The 22,063-nt window shown below is 41.5% G+C and overlaps 1 protein-coding gene across 7 annotated transcripts in view; it reads right to left on the bottom strand.

The window, feature by feature from the left end:
* LOC135219765 (mucin-2-like) overlaps positions 1-22,063 on the bottom strand; it is a 275,746-nt gene that overhangs the window by 17,968 nt on the left and 235,715 nt on the right. For all 7 annotated transcript variants that reach the window (XM_064256817.1, XM_064256819.1, XM_064256813.1 and 4 more), the window contains exon 12: positions 13,603-13,705. In XM_064256817.1, the coding sequence (XP_064112887.1) occupies positions 13,603-13,705 (103 nt within the window). The remainder of the gene's footprint in view (positions 1-13,602; positions 13,706-22,063) is intronic.

Genomic DNA, 22,063 nt, shown 5'->3' with positions numbered 1-22,063 from the left:
TACCCTCCTCTTGTATTGGAGATTCAGAGAAGCCATTTGTTGTCTTCTTCTCCTTTAGGCGATTCCCTATTTGATATATCTGAGTTTTCGAAGGAACACCAAGGTGATGCCTCTTCCCAAGCTCACTGGGCCTCATCAAGGCCTCTGGTCTTCCTCCCGTTCCTTCAAGGAGTAAGTGTAAGTTTAGTGCCAGATTCGTACCTTCTGCTCCAGCCCAACAACCTTCTCCTTCTGGCTCATTTTTCCAGAGTTCATCTCAGGTTTCTGGCGCCTCAGCTTCCTCCTCTGGTGCTCACTCTTTGAAACGCTGAAGAGGTTCTTGGCATGGCTCTAAGGGCAGGGGAAGAGCTCAACCTCCAGGTGGACCTTCTTCTTCTTCTTCTTCCTTGCCTCTGCGTAAGAATTTTCGGAAGTAGGAGTCATTACCTCTCCTGGAGACCACAGTAGGAGCTTCTCTCTCACCATTGGTCAGCTTGGCTGGAGAGAGCAATGGATGCTTGGGTGGTGGAGGTCCTGAAGGTAGGTTGCGAGTTCCCTCTTGTTTCGAGACCTCCACTTTCCAATCGTCCTCTCGAGTTCAGCGGTTATTCCTCACACTCAATCAGGGGTCAAGCCTTGGAGAAGGAGCTTTCGGCTCTCTTGGAGAAGGATGCCATAGAGCGAGCTCCTCCTTCTCCCAGGTTTTACTCACGGGTGTTGTAGTTCTAAGGCCTCGGGTGCCTGGCGCCCCATCATAGATCTTTCGGTCTTGAACAAGTTCATTCTAAAGTCCATGTTATGAATGGAGACTGTTTAGACTGTTCTTTCATCAGTCAGGATGGGGGACTGGATGATTTCCATCGATCTGCAGGATGCTTATCTGCAAATCCCCATCCATCCAAAGAGCAGACCTTACCTTTGGTTTTTCACGGAATGGGGAGTTTTCCACTTCAAGACCCTTTGTTTCAGCCTCACCACTGCTCCACAAGTCTTTTTTCGGGTGATGGCTCCTGTTTCGGCTATTTTGCATCAGTTAAATGTAAGGATGCTTCGGTATCTGGACGATTGGTTAGTCCAGGCCGAATCTCTTGAGAAATGTCTCCAGTCGAGGGAGATAGTTCTGTCTCGTTGTGTCGAGTTGGGCATTCATATCAACTTCGGCAAGTCCAGTCTAATCCCTTGCCAGATCATGACTTATCTAGGGATTGTTTTGAATTCCCAGATTTTGAGGCCTTCTCCCACTCCGAAATGGATAGACAAGCTTTTAAATCTGGTCGAATAAATTTTGTCCTCCATAATGCAGCCAGTTTCTATTTGGAGGACTCTCCTGGGCCATTTGTCATCACTCATCCAACTGGTTCCCGGAGGTCATCTCAGAATGAGGTCCCTTCAATCGACACTTCGCCAGTTGTGGGATTTCGTGTCCGAGGACACGATAGTCGCCTCCTCTCCACAGTCAGAAGAATCTCTGTTGGTGGATGAAAGTTCACCGGCTCAAGTCAGGGACATCTCTTCTTTCAGTTCAGCCGGACCTAATGTTTTGGTCAGATGCCTCGGATCAAGGTTGGGGCACGCACCTGGGCTCTGAAGCCGCTTCGGGCCTTTGGTCAGAGGAAGAGAGGATCATGTCAATAAATTGGAAGGAACTAAGGGCAGTGTACCTAGGCCTTCTTTCATTCCGGATCGACTGTTGGAGTCGGTTGTCGTGATCTTCGTCGATAACACCACAGCAGTCTCGTACTTAAGAAACCAAGATGGCACACAATCGGACCTTCTCACTCAAGAAGCGCGATCAATCCTGTGTTGGGCAGAAGACGGGGATTACATTGGTCCCTCAGTTTATCCTGGGCCATCACAATGTCTTAGCAGACGCCTTGTCGAGACCGAACGAAGTTCAAGGGTCGGAATGAACACTTGCCAGGAAGTCTTCGACAGCCTCAGGAAGTAGTGACCTGTCACAGTCGATCTGTTTGCCCCCCCACTGAATTTTAGGTGCCAGATCTTCTTTGCCCCTTACCAGACTCCTCAGAGTACCGGGACAGACGCTCTTTGCCAGGACTGGGAGGGCCTTCAAGCCAATGCATTTCCTCCGTTTGCTCTGGTGAGGTCAGTCCTCAAACAAAGTGAGAGCAACCAAGCGTCTGGATCTCACCTTGATTGCCCCCTTCTGGCCACAAAAGGAGTGGTTTCCCGACCTACTGGAAGCTCTGGTGGAGCCTTCCCCCCCCAATTCGTCTGACAGAGAGACCAGATCTTCTCAAACAACCCCATTTTCATCAGTTCCATCAGAGGCTCCACAAGCTCATCTTCATGCCTGGAGACTGTCAGGAGATTTTCCAAGCACAAAGGGTTGTCCTCCAGAGTGGAGCGACAGTTGGCCGACCCAGTCTGCGGTGTTCTCCTCCGACATGGGACATTAATAAAGTCCTTAAAGTCTTTAGGTTCCCTCCATTTGAGCCTCTGAATACTGCCGATTTTGGGGACCTCTCTTCTAAGACATTCTTCTTTGTCTTGCTGGCTACAGCCAAGAGGGTGGGTGAACTGCAAGCACTCTCTTTTCTGGTTGCTAGATCTGGGCAAGACATGATTTTGTCACACCTTCCCAAATTTGTCGCAAAGACTGAATAATCTGATAATTCCATTCCCAGGTCTTTCGTGCTGAAGTCGCTGGTTGACTTTGTCAGTAATTTAAATGAGGAATTAGTTCTTTGCCCTGTTAGGGCGCTCTCATGCTACTTATGCCGGACGAAGGACATTCAGGGTTGTCCCCGTCATTTGTTTGTTTCACCCCGAAATGTCAAGAGACCTATATCAAAGAATGGTGTATCCTTTTATCTCAGAGATCTTATTATTAAAACTGGTGGTTCGGCTGCCTGTGAGGGCCAGATGCCGAGAGCACACAGTATTAGAGCAGTTGCTACATCAGTAGCTTTTATGAAGAACGTCTCAGTTGCCAAGGTGCTTGAGGCGGCGACTTAGCGTTCTAATTCTTTTTTTTTTTTTTTTTTTTTTTTTTTTAACTTGAGGGATATTTCTCTAGTTCTAGGCGACCTTCGTTCCTTGGGCCCGTTGGTGATGGCAGGACAGGTCGTCAGACAGGAGAATTAGGTAGTCTTCTTGTTTTACGTTTGGTTGCTACCTGTATATCATTTTTTCTTTTTTGTTGTATATATTTTTTGTTTTTACATTATAACTTATGGCAGTTTTAGGTTTAGTTACAATGAGAATTAGGCAGTTTGGTATTTAGGTGTTGTTGATGACAAGGACTAGCTGCTTGACAACTCATGCTGCTTCCATTGTCAGTGTGACATGGGACCAGCCACTGGGTTGTCGGCACTGGCGACTATGCTTCTCCCAAAGTCGATGCCGACCTAGGACTAGCCACTGGTTCGCTTGTCCTGACGAGTCACGCTTCTTCTATTGTCCTTCTGGATAGGGAATTAGTCGACGGATCGTCTGCTGTCATCTGGTGACTTGTTCACCATCTACTTCTTGTCTCACCTGTTTTCTCGGAGTCAGACACTCGTTCGAGATCAGGCGACATTTAGTAGCCCTGAGTTTCTTGTTGACGACGTCAGTTGCGTTGATACACCCTCCGATGATCGTTTAACATGAGACCAGGTTGGACTGCCAGCACTCGTCCTTCGGGACTGAGTCGCCTTTTTGCTCCGCGCTCCTTTCTCTTGGCACCAGAAAGCTCGAGTCAGGAGTTGCTCATGAGCCGATATCGCTGCTGGCGACGTTGGGTTGCGTTGATACACCCCCAATGTTTGCTTAGCTTTGAATTGCCCAGGCAGTCAAGGCACTCATCCTTCAGGGAAAGAGTTGTCAATACCCGATCCTCTCTCTTGACACCAGACATTCATGAGAGAGCAGGTGTCGTCGTAGTGCTTGATAAAGTCATCGGGGTGCAGCCTTGCTGTCCTCATTTTGTCTGACTGGTCACCTGGTCGGTTACCTGACTTTAGTACAGACTGACTGACTATACACTTACTCCTTGTCCTTTACTACCGCAGTTCTGCGGCATTATGGTAGGAGACTTGGAGTTCTTAGTATCTTAGGCCTCGGGTTGAGTTTTTAACTGCCTGTGATATATATTTCTTTGATTGTTTTATATCCTATTCTGTCCGAAGGGGAAATTGTACTCGGATTCCTTCCTCCTTTTCAATGTGGTTAATCGGGCTAGATAAATTATATTAAGGTAATGTTTATTAATATGGAATTTTTATTCTAAAATTAATATTAATAATACTTACCTGTATAATTTATCTAGTCCCACCCATCCTACCCCACGATCTGCCTATCACAACTGATTATCAGGGAAGGTTTTGTAACTGTCAACGGCAGCGTTGCCTACTAGCGGACAGAATAGGAGGTAACAGGGTTGCCAATGTGGTAAATTTTGGTGCGGTTTTGGGGATTTAGGGCTAGATAAATTATACAGGTAAGTATTATTAATATTAATTTTAGAATAAAAATTCCATTTTCATAACTAACAAACCCGAGGTCTTAACATTAGGATTTACTAGTGCCAAGCTGGAAACCGGTAGAATTAAAATTAAACTTGTGCGATCCAGGGACTATTGGCATCTATACCAGGTCAAGGGGCATGTATACCCAGAATGCCCTCGGCGTCGTGTGACCGACCCGCCAGTTATACTTCTAACCCAGTTAGACTGCTAGAGGGGTGGTTCGAGGTGGGCCTTTAACTGTTAAGACCTCAGGTTTGTTAGTTATGAAAAATACAAATTGGTTACAAATTTGTCATTTGTTCATATACGAAACAAACCTTCTGTCTTAACATTAGGATAGACTTACTTATTGGAGGGAGTTAAGTCTCTAACTGACTGAGAGTTTGCCACCTAAAGCCATTTCCGAATATTAGGAGTATTCTAAGAGAATGGACTATAAACCTTTGAACCAAAGATATAAGGAAATCTATTGGTTTCCCTCACTGGGTGCTGGTATCGTGCCATGGTTTATAAACTATGGGGAAATAGAGGACCCTCCATTCTCATAAACCACTCTTGTCCCTTGTATCTGGATCTACCATCACCCCTCTTACTGAATAGTGGTACTGAGTGGAGACAAGTTCCCTCTACGACACCAATCACAGTATGCTGACCATTTTCAATGGTATACTGCTGTCGATGACTTTCTGATATTTCCTGCCATGTGCGCTGCTGCTTTTTGCGAAAACCCTCTCGCTCGCAAGAGATACTCGAGTCTCCAGCCGTGAAGTGATAGGGACTTCACCGACCGGTGGTACCTCTCCACGTGCGGCTCACATAGCAGGTTGTTCCATGGGGGTAACTCTCTCGGCACGTCTATCAGGAGTTCCAAGAGGTCCGGAAACCATTCCGCCTTTGGCCATAACGGAGCTACCAGAGTCATTCTGAGGTTCTGAGACCACATTACCCAGTTCAGAACCTGACGGATTAGACAAAATGGAGGAAATGCGTAGACGTCCAGATTGTCCTATGGGTGTTGTAGAGCATCTTCCACTACTGCCTCTACGTCCGGGACTACCGAACAATACTCCCAACTTTTTGTTGTACCTGGTTGAGAATAGGTCTATGATTGGCCTTTCCCACAACCTGAACATTCTGTCCACTACTTGTTGGTGCAAGGACCACTCCATTCCCAGGATCTGATCCCTGCGGCTCAACTTGTCGGCCACTATGTTTCTTTTTCCCACAATATATCTAGCCCTGATGTCTACTACGTTCTCTACAGCCCACTGATGAAGTTGAACTGTCATCACATGTAACTGTTGAGACACTAGACCTCCTTGTTTGTTTATGTAAGCTACAGTGGTCCCCCCGTATTCGCGGGGGATGTGTACCAGACCCCCCCGCGAATAGTTAGAATCCACGAATGTTTGGAACCCCCCCTCTAAAACTGCTCATAAACTATCCTAAACATGCAAACACCAAAGTATCCCTAAAAAGACCATCCTTCATCAAATATACATAAAATATCCTATTAATGGTTTCATATTTAAATCTTTGGGAAAAAATTTATTTAATTAAATACGTTTTTGGGTTTTTAAAGTAAATTTTCTTAACATTTTATGTTTATACATAAATACATACTATGTACGTACTGAATGACTTAGTTACGTATGTGAAAATAATTCAGTCCCCCCATAAGTATTCAGTCATGCACGTTTTCTTTCATACTGTTACTATTTGAGACATCCATTTTCTTTTTACAAGGGACTATGTGAAATCACAAATACCAAATGTCTACTTAAAGTATTATCCTACATCAAATATACCATTGAATTGGTATTATTAATATAATTTTAAAGTAATCTTAAACATTTTACCATTAGAAATATATAAACAGCCAATAGCAGAGAGAGAGAGAGAGAGAGAGAGAGAGAGAGAGAGAGAGAGAGAGAGAGAGAGAGAGAGAGAGAGAGTACATAAAACCATTAAATTCGTTGACCATTGTATGGCATTGTTACTATCCTAGCACAATATTTCGATTTATGGTGAATTTTTGAAAACAGCTTTTTTTAACGTCTGCGCGTTACGAATTCATGCATCATTTTGTGATAATATTTTCTCTGTGTTGCCCTGATCGTTTTACAATGTGTTATATACCAAAATGATTGCAATTTAGTGTACAATACAACGGAAAAAAATTAACTCGTTAGCTTTAACCGTTTTGCTCACAGCATGATTTGTATACAATTATATATGAAATTTTTTTTCGTGCTGTCATATATCCCAATATTTATATATGATAACGATATTTTTTTCATTTCTGATGGTTGCATACTAAACTTCAGGCAATGACAAAAAAAAAAAAGAGCCAAAATGAACTCTTAATCTTGAAAACTAAGCGTGCTGTGATTTTTTAAAAATAACATTTTTTCCGCTTCGGCGCTCACTCGCAAACGCCGCCGGCATACGGGAGACGATTTTTAAAATACCGCTTCAGCGTTTAAGGGTTAAAGGATTTTCCATTTCTTAGAAAGACTTCCTTTATCAATTGTTGTTTTAAACATCTGTCCTCATTTGGTGAGCAAACGACAGCATATAGAGTACTGAAATATATTTATATGCCCAAAATGATACAGCAATTATCTGTGATTGAGAAATTTGAACTGAGTGGGAAGTGGGAAATGGTTACCAAATGCTGCCACCAGATGTCTCTGCAGCAGCGTAAACAAATTGGCGGGCCGCATGAACTGAATCTGTTTGACAGTGGCTGACTTAAATTTACATTCAAGTGCAAGCCAGCTGATATAGACACTATTACGACAACTTGAGAAAGCCAGAGCCCATAGGTAAGTGACTTGCTTATGCCATTATCTTTCGCTATCATTTTATAGCATATCCCTATAGCAATATATGAGAGACAAGTACCATTATATATAGTAGTCTACATAGGGAATAATTCTGCATTATCTTTGGGGAATTAAAATATCTACGACTCTAAGAAGAGCTGCTTTTGTTGTAAGGGTTTTGAAGTGAGCAAACCTTTAGGCTGGACTAAAATGGACGAGAATGTAGGCTGTACAAGGTCTCAGCCAAAAATTAAGTAAACCTATAGGCTAGTACTATAGGTACCTACCTAATTTATGGCGTCCTACGGCCGTCCCCGGCTAAGTAGCTAATTAAGTCAAGGGATGTGAGGGAGAAGCCCCCACCTTCCACGAACGTATCCGCCGAGGTTGCCAACTCCCTATTTTTTGTACTTTTAATAGGAGCCTTATCGTCCTTCGTACGTATTTTGAACGGCCTTACGGGCGAAACTGGGACCTGCATTCTATCCTCTGCTGCACCTTTCGCCGCCAACGTCGATTTTACCAGCGGTATCGTAGTTTTTGCGATCCGAACTGGCAACTCCGCATCGGCCGCTAGTCCGTCGGCCGTCGCCTCTCTCGCTTGTTCGGATTCTTGCGAACGGCTTCGTCTGCTAACCTTGTGCTTAATAGCCACTGACTTCCCGACCTTCCTGCTGACTTGGATATGACAGTCTTGGTCCGAAGATGAGGAAGAATTGATTCTTCTCCTCTTAGCCCGAGGATCCGCCAGGAACTCCCGAATCCTCCTCCAACACTTGACTGGCGCTCGCCGTGACGTTATCGGACTTAGCGATGACGCCGAACTAGAGGAAGAAGACGAAGAAGGCGAATCACACTTTTTCTTTTTTGTCTATCTTATTCATTCTCTTCTCTATATCCTGTAATTTCTGCATTACAGTTTGCATTGACGGGTCAGAAGGCGTATTAGCGTCTGGGTGCAGCGAAATAGGCCGAGAAGCAGTCTGTGACGTCATCACGCCTGCCATGCCGGTGTGTGACGTATGTTGTGACGTCATCCCTCTCGTAGGGAGAGACTGAGAGGTTTCTGCTGGCAACCGCACGTTTGCTGCCAAACTACCTCCCACGTTCTGCATCGCTGTGGGTCACAGGTAGCCGTGGGCATTCTGGGTATACATGCCCCGTGACCTGGTATAGATGCCAATAGTCCCTGGATCTCACAAGTGTAATTTTAATTCTACCGGTTTCCAGCTTGGCGCTAGTAAATCCTAATGTTGAGACCGAAGGTTTGTTCCGTATATGAACAAATTTTGTTTAAAGTTGCCTCCAGTCAAAGTGACACTTAACTGACACACAGGTTAGGTTAAGCGTTATAGGTTAGCCTAGTATACAAAGTCTTTTTTTTCCCTCTTTGCACTATCCTAACCTATAATGCTTAATCTAATTTCTGTATCTGTAAAGCATTATTTAAACACTAAATTTTGTATACTAGCCAAACCTATAATGCTTAAACAAATAGGCTAGCATACAAAATTTAGTGTCCAAATAATGTTACTAATAAGGTGGAATTAACTTGAATTAGATTTGCAAAATCAGTTCAAAAACACTGTAGGCTAAGTAACATACAATGCCTAATGTGAGAGAAAGGGAAAACTACATACGTATACGTATATAACTTTTTCAGGATAGACACCAGCCTAAAGGCAAGCACACCTATGTATCTCTACCTAGAAAAGGGGACATACATGCGACTTGGATTGTTTATGGAGATGGCTGAATTGTGTTCAGCATCTGGTTGAAAGGGTGGCGCTGTATCACAGTCAGTTTTTGGCCACTATTACCACTTCAGTGAAAATTATGAGGAAGAAATCAATAATTCCACAGAGGAAGGGAGATGGAAGTCTCTCTCCAAATTTTTGTTTTTAAGTACATGTATCTACATATTGACATATTCTATAAGGTTTATTACATGTATATTTTCAGTGTTTGTAGATGCATATATCTGTTACCAAAATAAAAATAAAAATAAAACCCAAAATAAATTGTTCATGCGCTTGATGGGATGTGATATATTTGAATCTTTCATCTTTTGTTTGTATCATTCGAAGTGGTTGCAGTCTTCAGTATGGTACAGACTATTTTATGTGTATGTGTGTTTTATACAAATAGCTGTCCATTAGCACAAGTCTCATGTGTGTGTATCTACATACATACTTTAAATATACCTTTTTTTTTACTGTAATATTTTTAAGGAATGAGGCTGTTGCTACTTGACTATTTACTTGTACAGTATTAGTCCTCACTAAGACATGTCAGTGCAAAATAAATGATAAGCAAGATTAAAATTTTCATTCTCCTGAGTTATTTATTGTAAGAGTATGAAATTTCATTTTATGGCCTTGAAAATTATTATTCAAAGCCATTGCAAGGTTCATGTAAACCTTGTAAACAAGTTTTCTGTGCCTCTATAAGGGTTGTTTAATATCCTTACAAAGTTTGTTTAAAGCAATTAAAAGGTAATTATGAGGCATTTATAAAGCCTATTTAAGGTTCTGTACAGGATTTTACAAAGTATGTTAAAAGGAGTTAATAGGTAATTATGAGGGATTTATAAAGCCTATTTAAGGTTCTATTTGGGCTTTTGAAGGTTTATACAATGGTATTTTGAAGCTCTTTCAAGGCTTTTATTAAGATTATTTTAAGCATATTTAAGGCTTGCACAAACCTAAAAATGTACACGAAAACAGGTACTTTTTAGGTGTATTACAAGCACTTTTTAGGTTTGGGGCTTAAAGTTTGCAAGCTTGTAAAGTATGTTCGTCTGATGTCCTATGAACATTCATTTCTGGGGGGATACCAGTGCACAGAGAACTTGACCCTCATTTCTTAGCTAGAAACTTAGTCAGGGGCTTTTAATGGACTTTGAAACAACACGCACACACACACTTGGTCTTGCTTTTGAGGAAGGTCTTGCTCTTCCACCATGAGAAGTCTGTGCTAAGAAGAGTACCGATTTCTGTGTCGAAGTCACTCCCGAAGAGGCATAATAGCATCATAATTCTCTTTCTTTAACACTCCCATATTGAAAAGACAAGCTTACTTCCAAGCACTGTCTCTAATTCCTTTATCAACCACAGGAGACCACTCCAAAAGTGACTGTATCAAAGTCCACAGATAAGAACTGGCATTCTTGGATTTGTGTGCAACTGCACCTAATGACCAGTCTAAAAAAAACCAACTGCTTCAAAAATCTTGAATAGGCTACAAAACATATGGTTGATCTCAGTCGAAAAAAGGATGTCTTTGACGAGTTGATGAGAGCCGAGAAGTCGCTGTGGAAGGAGGCAGCTGCCCCTGGGGAAGGAGCTTCTCCAGTAGAATAACTGGAGTATCTTCTCTACGAAAATCTAACTGGAGTAAAACGAAAGCAAGACTTTCCTTCCACCCTCATGACTGAGAACCAAGAACCAAGCACTAAGTGCTTTCTTCATTAATGTAGACAAAATCACCTTAGGAAACAACCTGGAGGGATTGGAGGTTGGTTGCTTAACATAAAAGTATGCACTGGGAACTATAGTCACTGGTAAGAAGGAGGTAGGAAAACTGCGAAGCAAATACAAGTAAATAACCGTATACAGTTGAAGAAGAGTCCTCCTCTGCTTTCTTACACTCTTCCTCTAGCACTAAAGACACCAGAGATAAAAACAAGTCCCTGGTATACTTAACTGCAGGAGGAAGTTTTCTTAAAAACACCAAAATCTCATTTAAGTACTGCTAGATAGGTACAAAAGATGGATGTCATTGTAAAGCCAAATGATCTGAATACACAGGCACTAATGGGTACTCTTTACTTCAATAAAGTAGGCCACTCCCAGGCATTCTGGTGCCAGAGTGCGTTCATTGGTGCATCACGTTCTTATATGCTCAATGCCAATGGGCAAAACTGACGCTTCAAGCGGTGTACTAAAGCTGAAGTGCCTATAAGTGGAAGAATGGCTCCACTCAAGTACCAAATGTTTCTCTTGAGCATGCACTGGTAAGAAAAGAACTCTAAGAAAAACGAGCTACATCCAAAAAGACGCCTATCCAATGGTTGACTGTAGCGTCCTGGCATTTTGCAAAAGGTGCGCTTGAGGGGCTGACTACCCGTGACCAATCACACCAACACAAAGACACCTGTCTGTCGATACCTGGGAAAATGCAACAGGTTTATCTGAGGAGGCAATTACCCATGGTGATTCCCACCAGCCTCCCTTGGACATTCAATATGACTTCTCCCAGGTTCCGGGGAGTGTGTCAGGGACTTAGACTGGCAGGCTCGATATTCACCTCATCCACTACACAACACTCACTTGGAAGGTTAATTTCTGTTAACCCGGACACAAGACTGGCAATGGCATGGGAAGGACGGGGAGGAGCCAGGCATAGAAGCAAGGGGATAAAATTATAGGGCTATAGTAGTAGGAGTAAAAAGACTTTCTAGAATGACCATCAGGAGGGAGCTTTTGGAGCCTTGCTGCTCCGAGTGGGAGCTGGTGCCATCAAGCATTCATATCACGAGTTGGCGTCAAGCTGTAGTAAGCATTCCTGGGTGATGGAAGAAAGGAGTGTTCACAGAGTTCACATCAACTTAGATGAGTGTCCTCCTTGTACAAGAAACATGAGAAAATTATCTAAATTGTACTGCCGAAGTGAGTACTAACCACAATATACTGCTGAAGTGATTACTAGGACTGATTCTCGGTCGAAGATAGCATTCTCATATCAGTATCATTCTCTCCTACTACTTTCTGCCCTTACACTTTAATTCTCTGCAAAGGAAAGTACGAGACTTAAAGTAATATTATTTACTGACGGTTAGCAAGACTAGGTTCGGTAAACAACATGAAAAGCAATTCTTTTACCCAAAGGAATGACAAAATATTTAATAAACACTTTAAAGCAAGTACTGATCAACAAATTTGTGAATAGCCTACATCCTGAGTATGAGATTTAAAATAACATTATTTACAGGGAGTTAGCAAGACTAGGTTCAATAAACAAACATGATATGCAAACTTTTGGCCCAAAGGAATTATGAACATTTAATAATTATCTTGTATACATCATCGATATAAAATATTTTGGCCTAATGGAAAGGTACAAGATACAAGAATGCCTTTCTTAAACAACACTATGCTGTCCACTCACAAGAAGCCTATAAAAGATGAACATTCACAAATTACTTTTAAGGTAATTGTCTAACGACGTCTATTGAATCGCCTTCATCCTGCAAACAACATCAATGTAAAAGCTTGTCCTGATGTAAGATACAAGATTACCTTTCAGGGTAAAATTATACCAGCAACTTGCAAGTAAAGTTGCCTATCTGTTAGCTTAAAAGAATGACGAAACATTCAAAAATTGCTTTGAGGCAATAGACAGTTTGTGAGTAAGTACTTATACTAAAAAAAAAAAACCACTTGAGAATTTTAAACAGAGGCAAAACTATATATACCAAAGATACAATTAATGAGAACCAGTAAACAAAACACATTATGCAAAGTTTAGCCTAAAGGAATGGCGTAATATACGAGAATGACTTTAGGGCCAAACTATTTTCATCAGCTCGTATGAATAAACAACAGATTCGTTGATGAATCAACAAAGAAAAAAAATTCTTGAGATTCCAATAAAGGTTACTAAATATGCATTCCAGAGGGAATGCCCACCACTGAAATCCAGTTAAATAACTGGAAAATAATGAACAAGCTACCGCCATCCCCAGTGTTTACCAGACGAAGGCAGGAACAAACTGAGCTTTCTGCTTACAGTAGTTCCTAATCTCCCACTAGTGAGTGGGACAACTGCCACCTACACAATAGTCTCAAGTGTTATCCACGAATTTTGAATTCAAGCTGCCATAATAAGTGGAACTTAAAGCTATATAAGTACTAGGTTAGTTACATAAACAAAACTTCATATTATTTAGTTAAGTCAATTGTACAAACATCTGGATATGCCCAAATTTCTGATTTGCCAGAATAGCATAAGTAAAGCCATCAAACGAAAATCTTCAGAAGAATATTTCCAGTGACTGAAAGGCATATATTATTTAACAAAACTGACATAAATGGTGCATTCTAGATGGTACTACAGGTTCTTTGCAGTGACCCATCAGTGCCAGCTGTATTCCTTTGTGCCCTTCACTTTCCATTTGTTCCTTTTGGTCTCTTCCTACTTTGATGTCCAACTATCATCTCTCTTTTAATTACAAATAATTTGGAAAAACCTTATGAAGAACCGAGACTAACTTTGGTCAAACATTAAGGGTGAAAAATACTTTCAAGAAACCCCAGACTTACCTTTGCTATTCTGAACGTCTATTTTATCTCTTTCTATACTTGACTTGTCCTCCTGCACAAATAGTCTGTATAACATGACATATTCTGAAGAAGCATGGCGACGCTGAAAATCAAAACAAAGAAAAGAGGTAACAAACAGGTCAACTGAAAAACATTGACATTAATTCCAGGTCTACTGAAAAAAAACCACCAACATCAATTCCAGCCAAAATGTGTTACACTATTTACTGTACTAAAAAAATGACAAATTTGTAACTAACTTTTATTTTTCATAACTTACAAACCTGAGGTCTTAACATTAGGATAAATACTCAGCGCCAGCTGGAAACCGGTAAAGTTTAAAATAATTGTATACGCAAGGGACTATTGGCATCTGTGTTTGGTCACGAGACATGTGGGGTCACCCACATACCCCCATTGACTCGTGACCCCGTCAGTTATTCTTCCAACCCAGGTTAGTTGATAGAGGGGTGGTTAGAGGTGGGCCTTTGTATGTTAAGACCTCAGGTTTGTAAGTTATGAAAAATACAAATTAGTTACAAATTTGTCATTTGTTCATATATGAAACAAACCTTTGGTCTTAACATTAGGATAGACTTACTCTTGGTGGGAGGTAAGTACTATTAACCAACTGGGAGTTTGTCACCTTTGATCAGTTTTCTGAATACCAGAATTCCTTTATGTCTACCACGTTAATGTTCTAGGCGACGTAGTTCTTACTAAAACTACAGAGTACTTTGACAAGTCAAAGCCGGCCCTGCTGAAGGCCCCTCACACATACTCACACCGTACTGAGCAAGATTAAGAAATGTATCTGTCATCATGACCTGTGCTGCATTGACTTATTATCCTGAAGTTCCAGGCTACTTTTGAGTCTACGTCAAAACCCTGGTTATTGAGTACTACCACTCTACCAAGGTCAGAGGAAGACCCCCCATCCACAGTCAGTTTCCTGTAATGGGACTGATGTACTGATGTATGTGCCTGGTGGTAGTCCGTCAAGACTACTCTGATACAGAGTATGTTTTCACTTATCAGATTGGAGTTCTTATGTGCCCCATCCAGTTCACTGCTCCTGATTCATCTGAAGATTAGTCAGCGTGAAGCGATATACACATGCCCAATCACCAGTCCAATGTATATCACCATGCATGTAAACATGTAATTACAGAGATTCTTCCCTCTATTCTGACAACCTCTCCACCAGATCATTGTCTACTGACCGAATGCCTTTAATGGACAGAAACGTCCACTACACAGGCAGTCACAGCCCAAGGGTCATTCTGTATATGTGAGCTAATGACCTTTGGAGTCGTGTTACGTCCGAGGTGACACTCTCCACCCAAAAACTGAGAACTATTAGTTCGAAAGGGGATACTGGTCAACCTCCAGGCCTTGAGATATTAATTCTACCTATCGGTGATGCCTCTTTCCCACACGAACCTGGTAGCAATGATTGTGCTACAATAAACTTTATCAGTCACTCATCCTGGGTCCTCCTTAATTACTGGAACCCATCCTTCCGTCCGGGACATGGCGGAACTGGTAGAACCTAGAGTTTGCATAACCTTCAGGATGTTCCCAGTATCGCAAATGGAATCCTCAGGCTCCTCGAAGGGTGAAACCCCTGAGACAGCTATTACATAGTTTTTCCATTATACGAGTTCCTCTCTGGACGAGTGGTTTATGCACTCATCTGCCAAACCGGTGGTCCAAGATCCTACTCCCATCTCGGCCAACGCGGAATCAGAGAACTTATTTCTGGTGATAAGAAAATAATTTATCGATATGGTGCGGTTCGGATCCCACAATAAGCTGCAGGTCCCATTGCTAGGTGACCAATTGGTTCCTAGCCACGTAAAAAATATCCAATCCTTCAGGCCAGCCCTCAGCCCTAGGAGCTATTAAACAGCTCAGTGTTTTTGTAAAAACTAAGATGCCAACCACAAAACACCTTATGCGGTGACCTGTTACAATATACGGGCATATGTTCAATATGCTACCCTCCAAAGGGAAATCCTATATTGCCAGAAACCATCATGGTGCTATTCTCGAGTAACCTAGCCCAGAATTGTACCAAACGACACTTCACCCTATCTCACTCTCGAAGAATGGGAAACTCCACCCTTTCCCCTTCCAGATATGATGAGGTACTAATGCCTCGCTCTAGCCAACTGAAACTTGAACCCTCAATGTTAGGTTCATGACTTCAATATAAAAACTAGACCAGTATGGAAGAGACCCATTTGCAGATTCCAGGTTAACCTAGCCAACAACCGCTTGGACTAGTTTAAGTAGGTATAGTCAATTAAGAATTGACTAACTTATTTTAAGTTGGCAAGACCTGGCTTGGTTAGTTAGGGCTAGTTACGTTCCAATAGGCTAGGACTTGGTTTTGGTTAGGTTAGGCTAAAAGGTAGGACCCAATTATCCTGGCTATAGCATCTTAGGTTACAAGTGCCCTACTTAGGCTTGGCTACCTTATGTGACGAAAGGATGACATTCACCTTTCTTTCGACTTAAGTTCCCATTTGATTTCATTAAGAAGAATGGTTCTACAGTACATTCAAGGAACCAAGCTTTCGATTAACTTTAACTACTTGTGTAAGAGTCGTAGCGTTTGGTCAATATTCTTATAGGAAGAAACCAGCTTATACCAACAAGTATATATAAAATATGGGAATTCTCCCTACCTGTAAAGGTTTGAAGTTTTCTGGAGTCAACCCAAAGTATGCTACTTCCCACCTTTCAGGCTACATACGATTACTAAGAGGCATCCATATCCTTCTGTCAATCCGTGCATTTTACGTGTTGTAAAATGGACTCTACACGACTAGAACAAGGTAATTCATACACTTTCATATCCTTTTTCAAACCAAATACGTACCATGTCAATCCCCGGGGTAAGCATGCTGGGTCCCCGAAAGGTTATTGAATTGACTAATCAAATCAATCACCACCTCATACGAAGCCAGAAACTCTTGGTCTTCTCTTCCCTCCGGTTCTAATGCACTGTGTTCAGCCACAGGAGACGTTAACTCACTCCTACCCTCTGACAAACGTCCGGGTGCGTCATGGCCTTCCGACCATACAGCCACAGCACCTATGATCTTTAATGGCCACTGATGGCTCAATCCCGATTAGTCAGTAGGATTTGAGAAGGTATCTATTAGCATGCATCATGGTCGTCCAACCACAAGGCCTTGGCACCTTTGATCCTTAATGGCCGTTAATGGCTCGATCTTGAAAATATTATAGTCAGTAGGATTTAAGAAGTTATCTGTTTGCAATCCTATATACAAATATGAGAGCTATTTTATCATATTTTATTACTCTGACAGCTAGAGTCCATGGAAAACGTTTGTAAAAGCATCGGCGTAAGTAACAAGTTAATCCACGGCATTGTAGTCTCTCTTAGACTCTTTGTAGTCACCTCTGGCAACTCCACGTCGGCCGCTAGCACAGCGACAGTCAACGCTTTCTCTTGTTCGGACTCTTGTAAACGGCTTCGTCCGATTGCTTTGAGCTTACCAGCCACTGACTTCTTGATTTTCTTGCTGATTGGGCTGTGACAGTCCTAGTTCAAAGATGAAGAAGAATTTACTCTTCTCTTCTTGTCCCGAGGATCAGTCACGAAATCCCATATCCTCCAACGCCTGACTGGCACACTCAGTGATGCCATCGAACTTAGCTATGACATCATCTAGAGAAGAAGACGAAGAAGAAGGCGAATCATGCCTTTTCTTTTTGTCTTACTTAGGCATTTTCACCTCTAGATCCTGTTTATTCTTCATTACTGTGTGTACCAATGAGTCAAAAAGCGTATTAGGTTCCGGAGGCAGCGAAGTAAATCGAGAATCAGTAGGCTGTGACGTCATGACTAACGCCATTACAAGCGGTCTTGGCTATGACGTTAACACGCTTGATGGAAGCGTGAGGCTGTTTATGGTACTCTTGCAGCCAAGATCAAGAGACCCAACCTTCTGTGGCATTTCTACTTTACAAGGATGAGACAGTCCTGGCCCGAAGATGAAGTAGAAATTATTCTTCTCCTCTTGGCACGAGGATCAGTCATGAAGTCCCTGATTCTAGCCTTTTCCAACTCTTCACAGCAGCCACACGACTAACTTTCCATTATTCACTTGTTCGACAATTACAACTACTTCTTGTGCTTTCATATAATAGGGATGTAACAATCCTGGCTCGAAGATAGAGAAGAAACTTCTTCTCTTGGCTCAAGCATCAGCTACGAAGTCCCTATTATTTCCAGGATTGGCAGGAGAATGCACTGGCATCAAAGCCAGTCACCTAAGCTTGACGCCTAAGCGGAAGGATACAAAGGAAAGACTTGTCTTTTCCATTATTTGTCTTTTCCATTATTTGTCTTTTCCATTATGTGACTTATATCTCCTAACGCTTGTAATTTCTCTCAAAAACAATGTGCATTAAAAACCTCCCATCCGAAAGCATAGTTGTAAAGTACTCTTGTACCTCGAAATGAAAATGGAAGCATGCCTTCGTGTAGGCCGCAGCTGTGAAGAGACGTCATGGCGGACGCCATGTTTATGAAGTCACTGAGCAACTCAAATGTGAACCCAGCACCCTACCAGAAGTGCAAGGCTGTTGATGTTATTCTCGTAGTCATAGCAACCTGACATTAAAGGCTGCCTTGTTGGCCTATCTGCTTCTTTACAGATGGCGACGCATCCGACCGCCATCCAGTGCATGTCAAGATAAAAGGGACAGCCATCACGTGGGATCCTGGATGGCAACACGACGTTAAACATCAAACCTACTGTCCTTTTGGGTTGGTTCTCCTGATAAGGTTAACGCCGACCGCACATCTGCATCCTCTCTACCCACGTATCTGGAACGAAAACAAGATGGCGATGCATGCCTCTCCCCGCAGGGAAAGGAGCACAATTAGTCATAATTACTTCCCAAAGTACATCCAGATACATCAAAGCTTTGGACTACAGGCAATTCATATGAATATGCGATATTCCCAAGCACAGGTAATGAATTAACCATACCTTAAGAATTTCTTCACCTACGACTTACTACACGAAGAGTACTTCGACGGTTTCCATCGACGTTGAAACCATCGAAGAAAATAACAGGGCGTATAACTGCTTCTCGTGATATCCAGGAAGTCTCGCAGCATGAGAAAGCTTCATGTTCACATACCCGGAAAGTCCAAACAACAAATTGAAAACAACAGGGGGCAAACTAAACTGGCTTTAAAAGGACGAAGTAAACCACGTCCTCACTTAAAGGCGTTAAGAAAATAACTGACGGGGTCACAAGTTAAAGAGGGGTATGTGGGTGGCCCCACATGTCTCATGACCAAGCACAGATGCCAATAGTCCCTTGCGTACACAATTATTTTAAACTTTACCGGTTTCCAGCTGGCGCTGAGTAGTTATCCTAATGTTAAGACCAAAGCTTTGTTTTGTATATGAACAAATTGATTTTTAAAAAATGAATTTTTTCCTTACAAACCCATCACATATAACAGCCTAATTTCATGGTCCACCAAGGCACTACATTCCTAGTTAAGTCAAATAATTGACAGAAAGGTGCATAAAGTCAGCTAAGTGGATCACTTGGTTTCTCACAACCAACTGGACATGTATATGTAGTCCGATCAACACAATGCAAGAAAAATGGGGGGTTGGAAGGAGGGAAGTGCAACCTGTAATGAATTTGGGTAAAGTTTTGAGCAAAAAAAAGTAAAACTGCTAAATATCAAGAATTTGCCAAGAAGTTTCCCCGATAAATTTGCTTAGTGATATTTTAACAGAAATAAAAAAGTCCTTATGTGCCTCTTGTGGTTTCCCTGGTCCTTTCACTTGGGGTATGCAGTGGTAAGAAGGAATGATGAAAGGCACAGTACTTAGGCCTTGGTTACCTGAAATTTGCATCCCTGTGATGAACCGACAAAGGACAGACCTACCAACTTCTAATTCTGGTACATAGTTTGATCTTTTCTGAAATAGAATACAGTGGTCCCCCGGGTTTATGTGTTTCACATTTCCGCGGCCCACTTTGTTGCGGATTTTTGTGGAACACATTATTCACTTTTCCACAGGGAACTTTCATTAATTTGCAGATTTTTCTTTGGTCAGAATCTAAAATTATCACTAATTCACTTTTTTCCATAGAGCAACACTGTGTATTCCACTAATTACAGTATTTTTTCAATAAAATATAAAAGAGAGAGAGAGAAAACTGTGGTTTTTATATCCAGGTCTAAGCACAATATTGAATGGATTCTGTAAGTGAAATAATGTTTCATTGATATTTTCCTGTTGTTTTTTATTAAAGGATAGGTATACTGTTTGAGAGAGAGAGAGAGAGAGAGAGAGAGAGAGAGAGAGAGAGAGAGAGAGAGAGAGAGAGAGAGAGAGAGAGAGAGACTGTGGTTTTTACATAAAATCTAAGCACAGTATAAATGGTTTCTGTAAGTAAAATGATGAATGTTTCAGTAATAGTTTGTGATAAATTATGAAAGGAATGTATCTGAATTAAGTTCCATTAGACAACTAAAGACAGTGATGATATTGGTAAAATGTAATCAGCTGATTATTTTACGGCTGTAAACAAAACCTGAATGCAAATGGCGCATCATCGCTCTGTTCATATATTTTAATATAATACCACATGCAATATGATTAGATACAGTAAAACAAGTTTTATTAAAATTATCATTATTCTCAATACAACTACATATTTTTCTAATTTTGCAAGTGGATATCTACTGGATATTTGGCAGTTGTAAGCATTTTTACAGGGGATTTTTGCATTTCTGTGTTCTTTGCATTTGTGGCAAGTTCTGGAACCTATTCCCGCATGAAAGTGGGGAAGCACTGCATAGCACTGGAATAGTGGTATCACTCAAATCAATATTCCTTCCAGAACCAACTACAGAATTTTCATTTTACCTGATATGGGTTGAGAATGCTTTCAACTAGACTTTGAGACAGCTTTGGCTGCCTCTGCTAAAAAGCCCCTACCTCTAAGGCTCTGCTGGGTAATCTCCAGGAGTTTAGGCCTAGTAGCTCTAAATCCTTGTGGAATAGGTGAAAGTGAGATTGTTGTACAACTGGGTTTTATTAAGCCAAAAAAAGGGAGAGAGTATTCTTTCAGGCCACCCATAGAATGGATCTGATGGAGCTGCTGCCACAAGAGCCTTGCATACTTTGGATGAAGTGACCACTCAAGAGGGAATTTAGTCCTTTCTGCTGAGGCTGTCCACAACCATATTTCCCCCTGGAACATAACTTGTACTGACCTCTGCCCACAAGATCTTAGTGGCCAGCAAACACATTCTCTGAAATTGTGATGCCCTGATTTCTGAGATATGCTTCCATCATCACTCAAATTATCCTTCTGATATAACAAGTAAAGACTTGTAGACCAAGAAAAACTGCCTTCGGCGCCAAGCAATTTATGTTTCTCCTTGTAACCCACCTCTGATTTGTGTTGATTCATGGAGGACAAAATTTCTAGAGGAGCAATTTGAGAGACAACTTGCCATGAGCTTCACATCTTGCCTGGGGGTTTGGTTTGTGGGGAAATTTTTGAATCAATGTATACAACCACCAGATTCTGTTACAAACATAATATGTATTTGGAAGTTTTATTCTAGAGGGGGTTCATTCATGATTCAGCAGCCTCAGTACAAATGTGACCGTGACCATTTTTTTTTAAGCCACCACATCACATGGATGGGTGTCTATAGGATTGATGAAAAGTCATAAATATGTTGTCCTTGTCTTCTGCTCCAAGTCAGACTTTTCCCAGCTGCACTGATGATCAAAGAAGTTACACAAATGAAAAAGATGATGAAGAACTACAAGAGAGGACATCAAGAGTGATTCAGATATCTGCATGGCCATGGTCCACTCCTGTACCCACACTGCAACTAGCCTATATCCTACTAATAAGGATCTAGGAATTTATTCCATTTCTTGCAAAGATTGCAGTAGAATATATTATAGGGAAACAGTCAGAGGCCTTTCTGTTTTCCTAGAAGAACATACATGATTGTAGAATGCCAATACACTTTACAGTAGTGGTGTATGCATATGTACAGCTGTAGAAGGTGCCCTGATAAACTTAGTGAGCACTTCTGATGACAGTAAAGGTGACATTTTAAATTTAATTATGTCTGCTAAAATAAATTTCAATTCTTTTTCTACTGTTCCTCCTGCTTTTGCTGCCTTTCTTCTTCTTTCACAGACATCAGAACACAATAAAATTGCTTCAAGAACCATCAAACAACTAACAACAGATTGGTGGGTGATTCAACAGCAATGTTTACTAGTGGCTTCAACAGTTTTATGAGGGAGAAGAGGAGAAACTTGGCACCAAAGATTAGTCTGTCTTGTGTCACTCAGGAGAGGAAACAATCTGATCTTTGACATTCAGGCTATACCAAAGATACTTGCCAAGAGGG

This window comes from Macrobrachium nipponense, chromosome 1, assembly GCF_015104395.2.
Source record: "Macrobrachium nipponense isolate FS-2020 chromosome 1, ASM1510439v2, whole genome shotgun sequence".
Taxonomy (NCBI): Eukaryota; Metazoa; Arthropoda; class Malacostraca; order Decapoda; family Palaemonidae; genus Macrobrachium; species Macrobrachium nipponense.
This window is presented reverse-complemented; position numbering and strand designations above follow the sequence as displayed.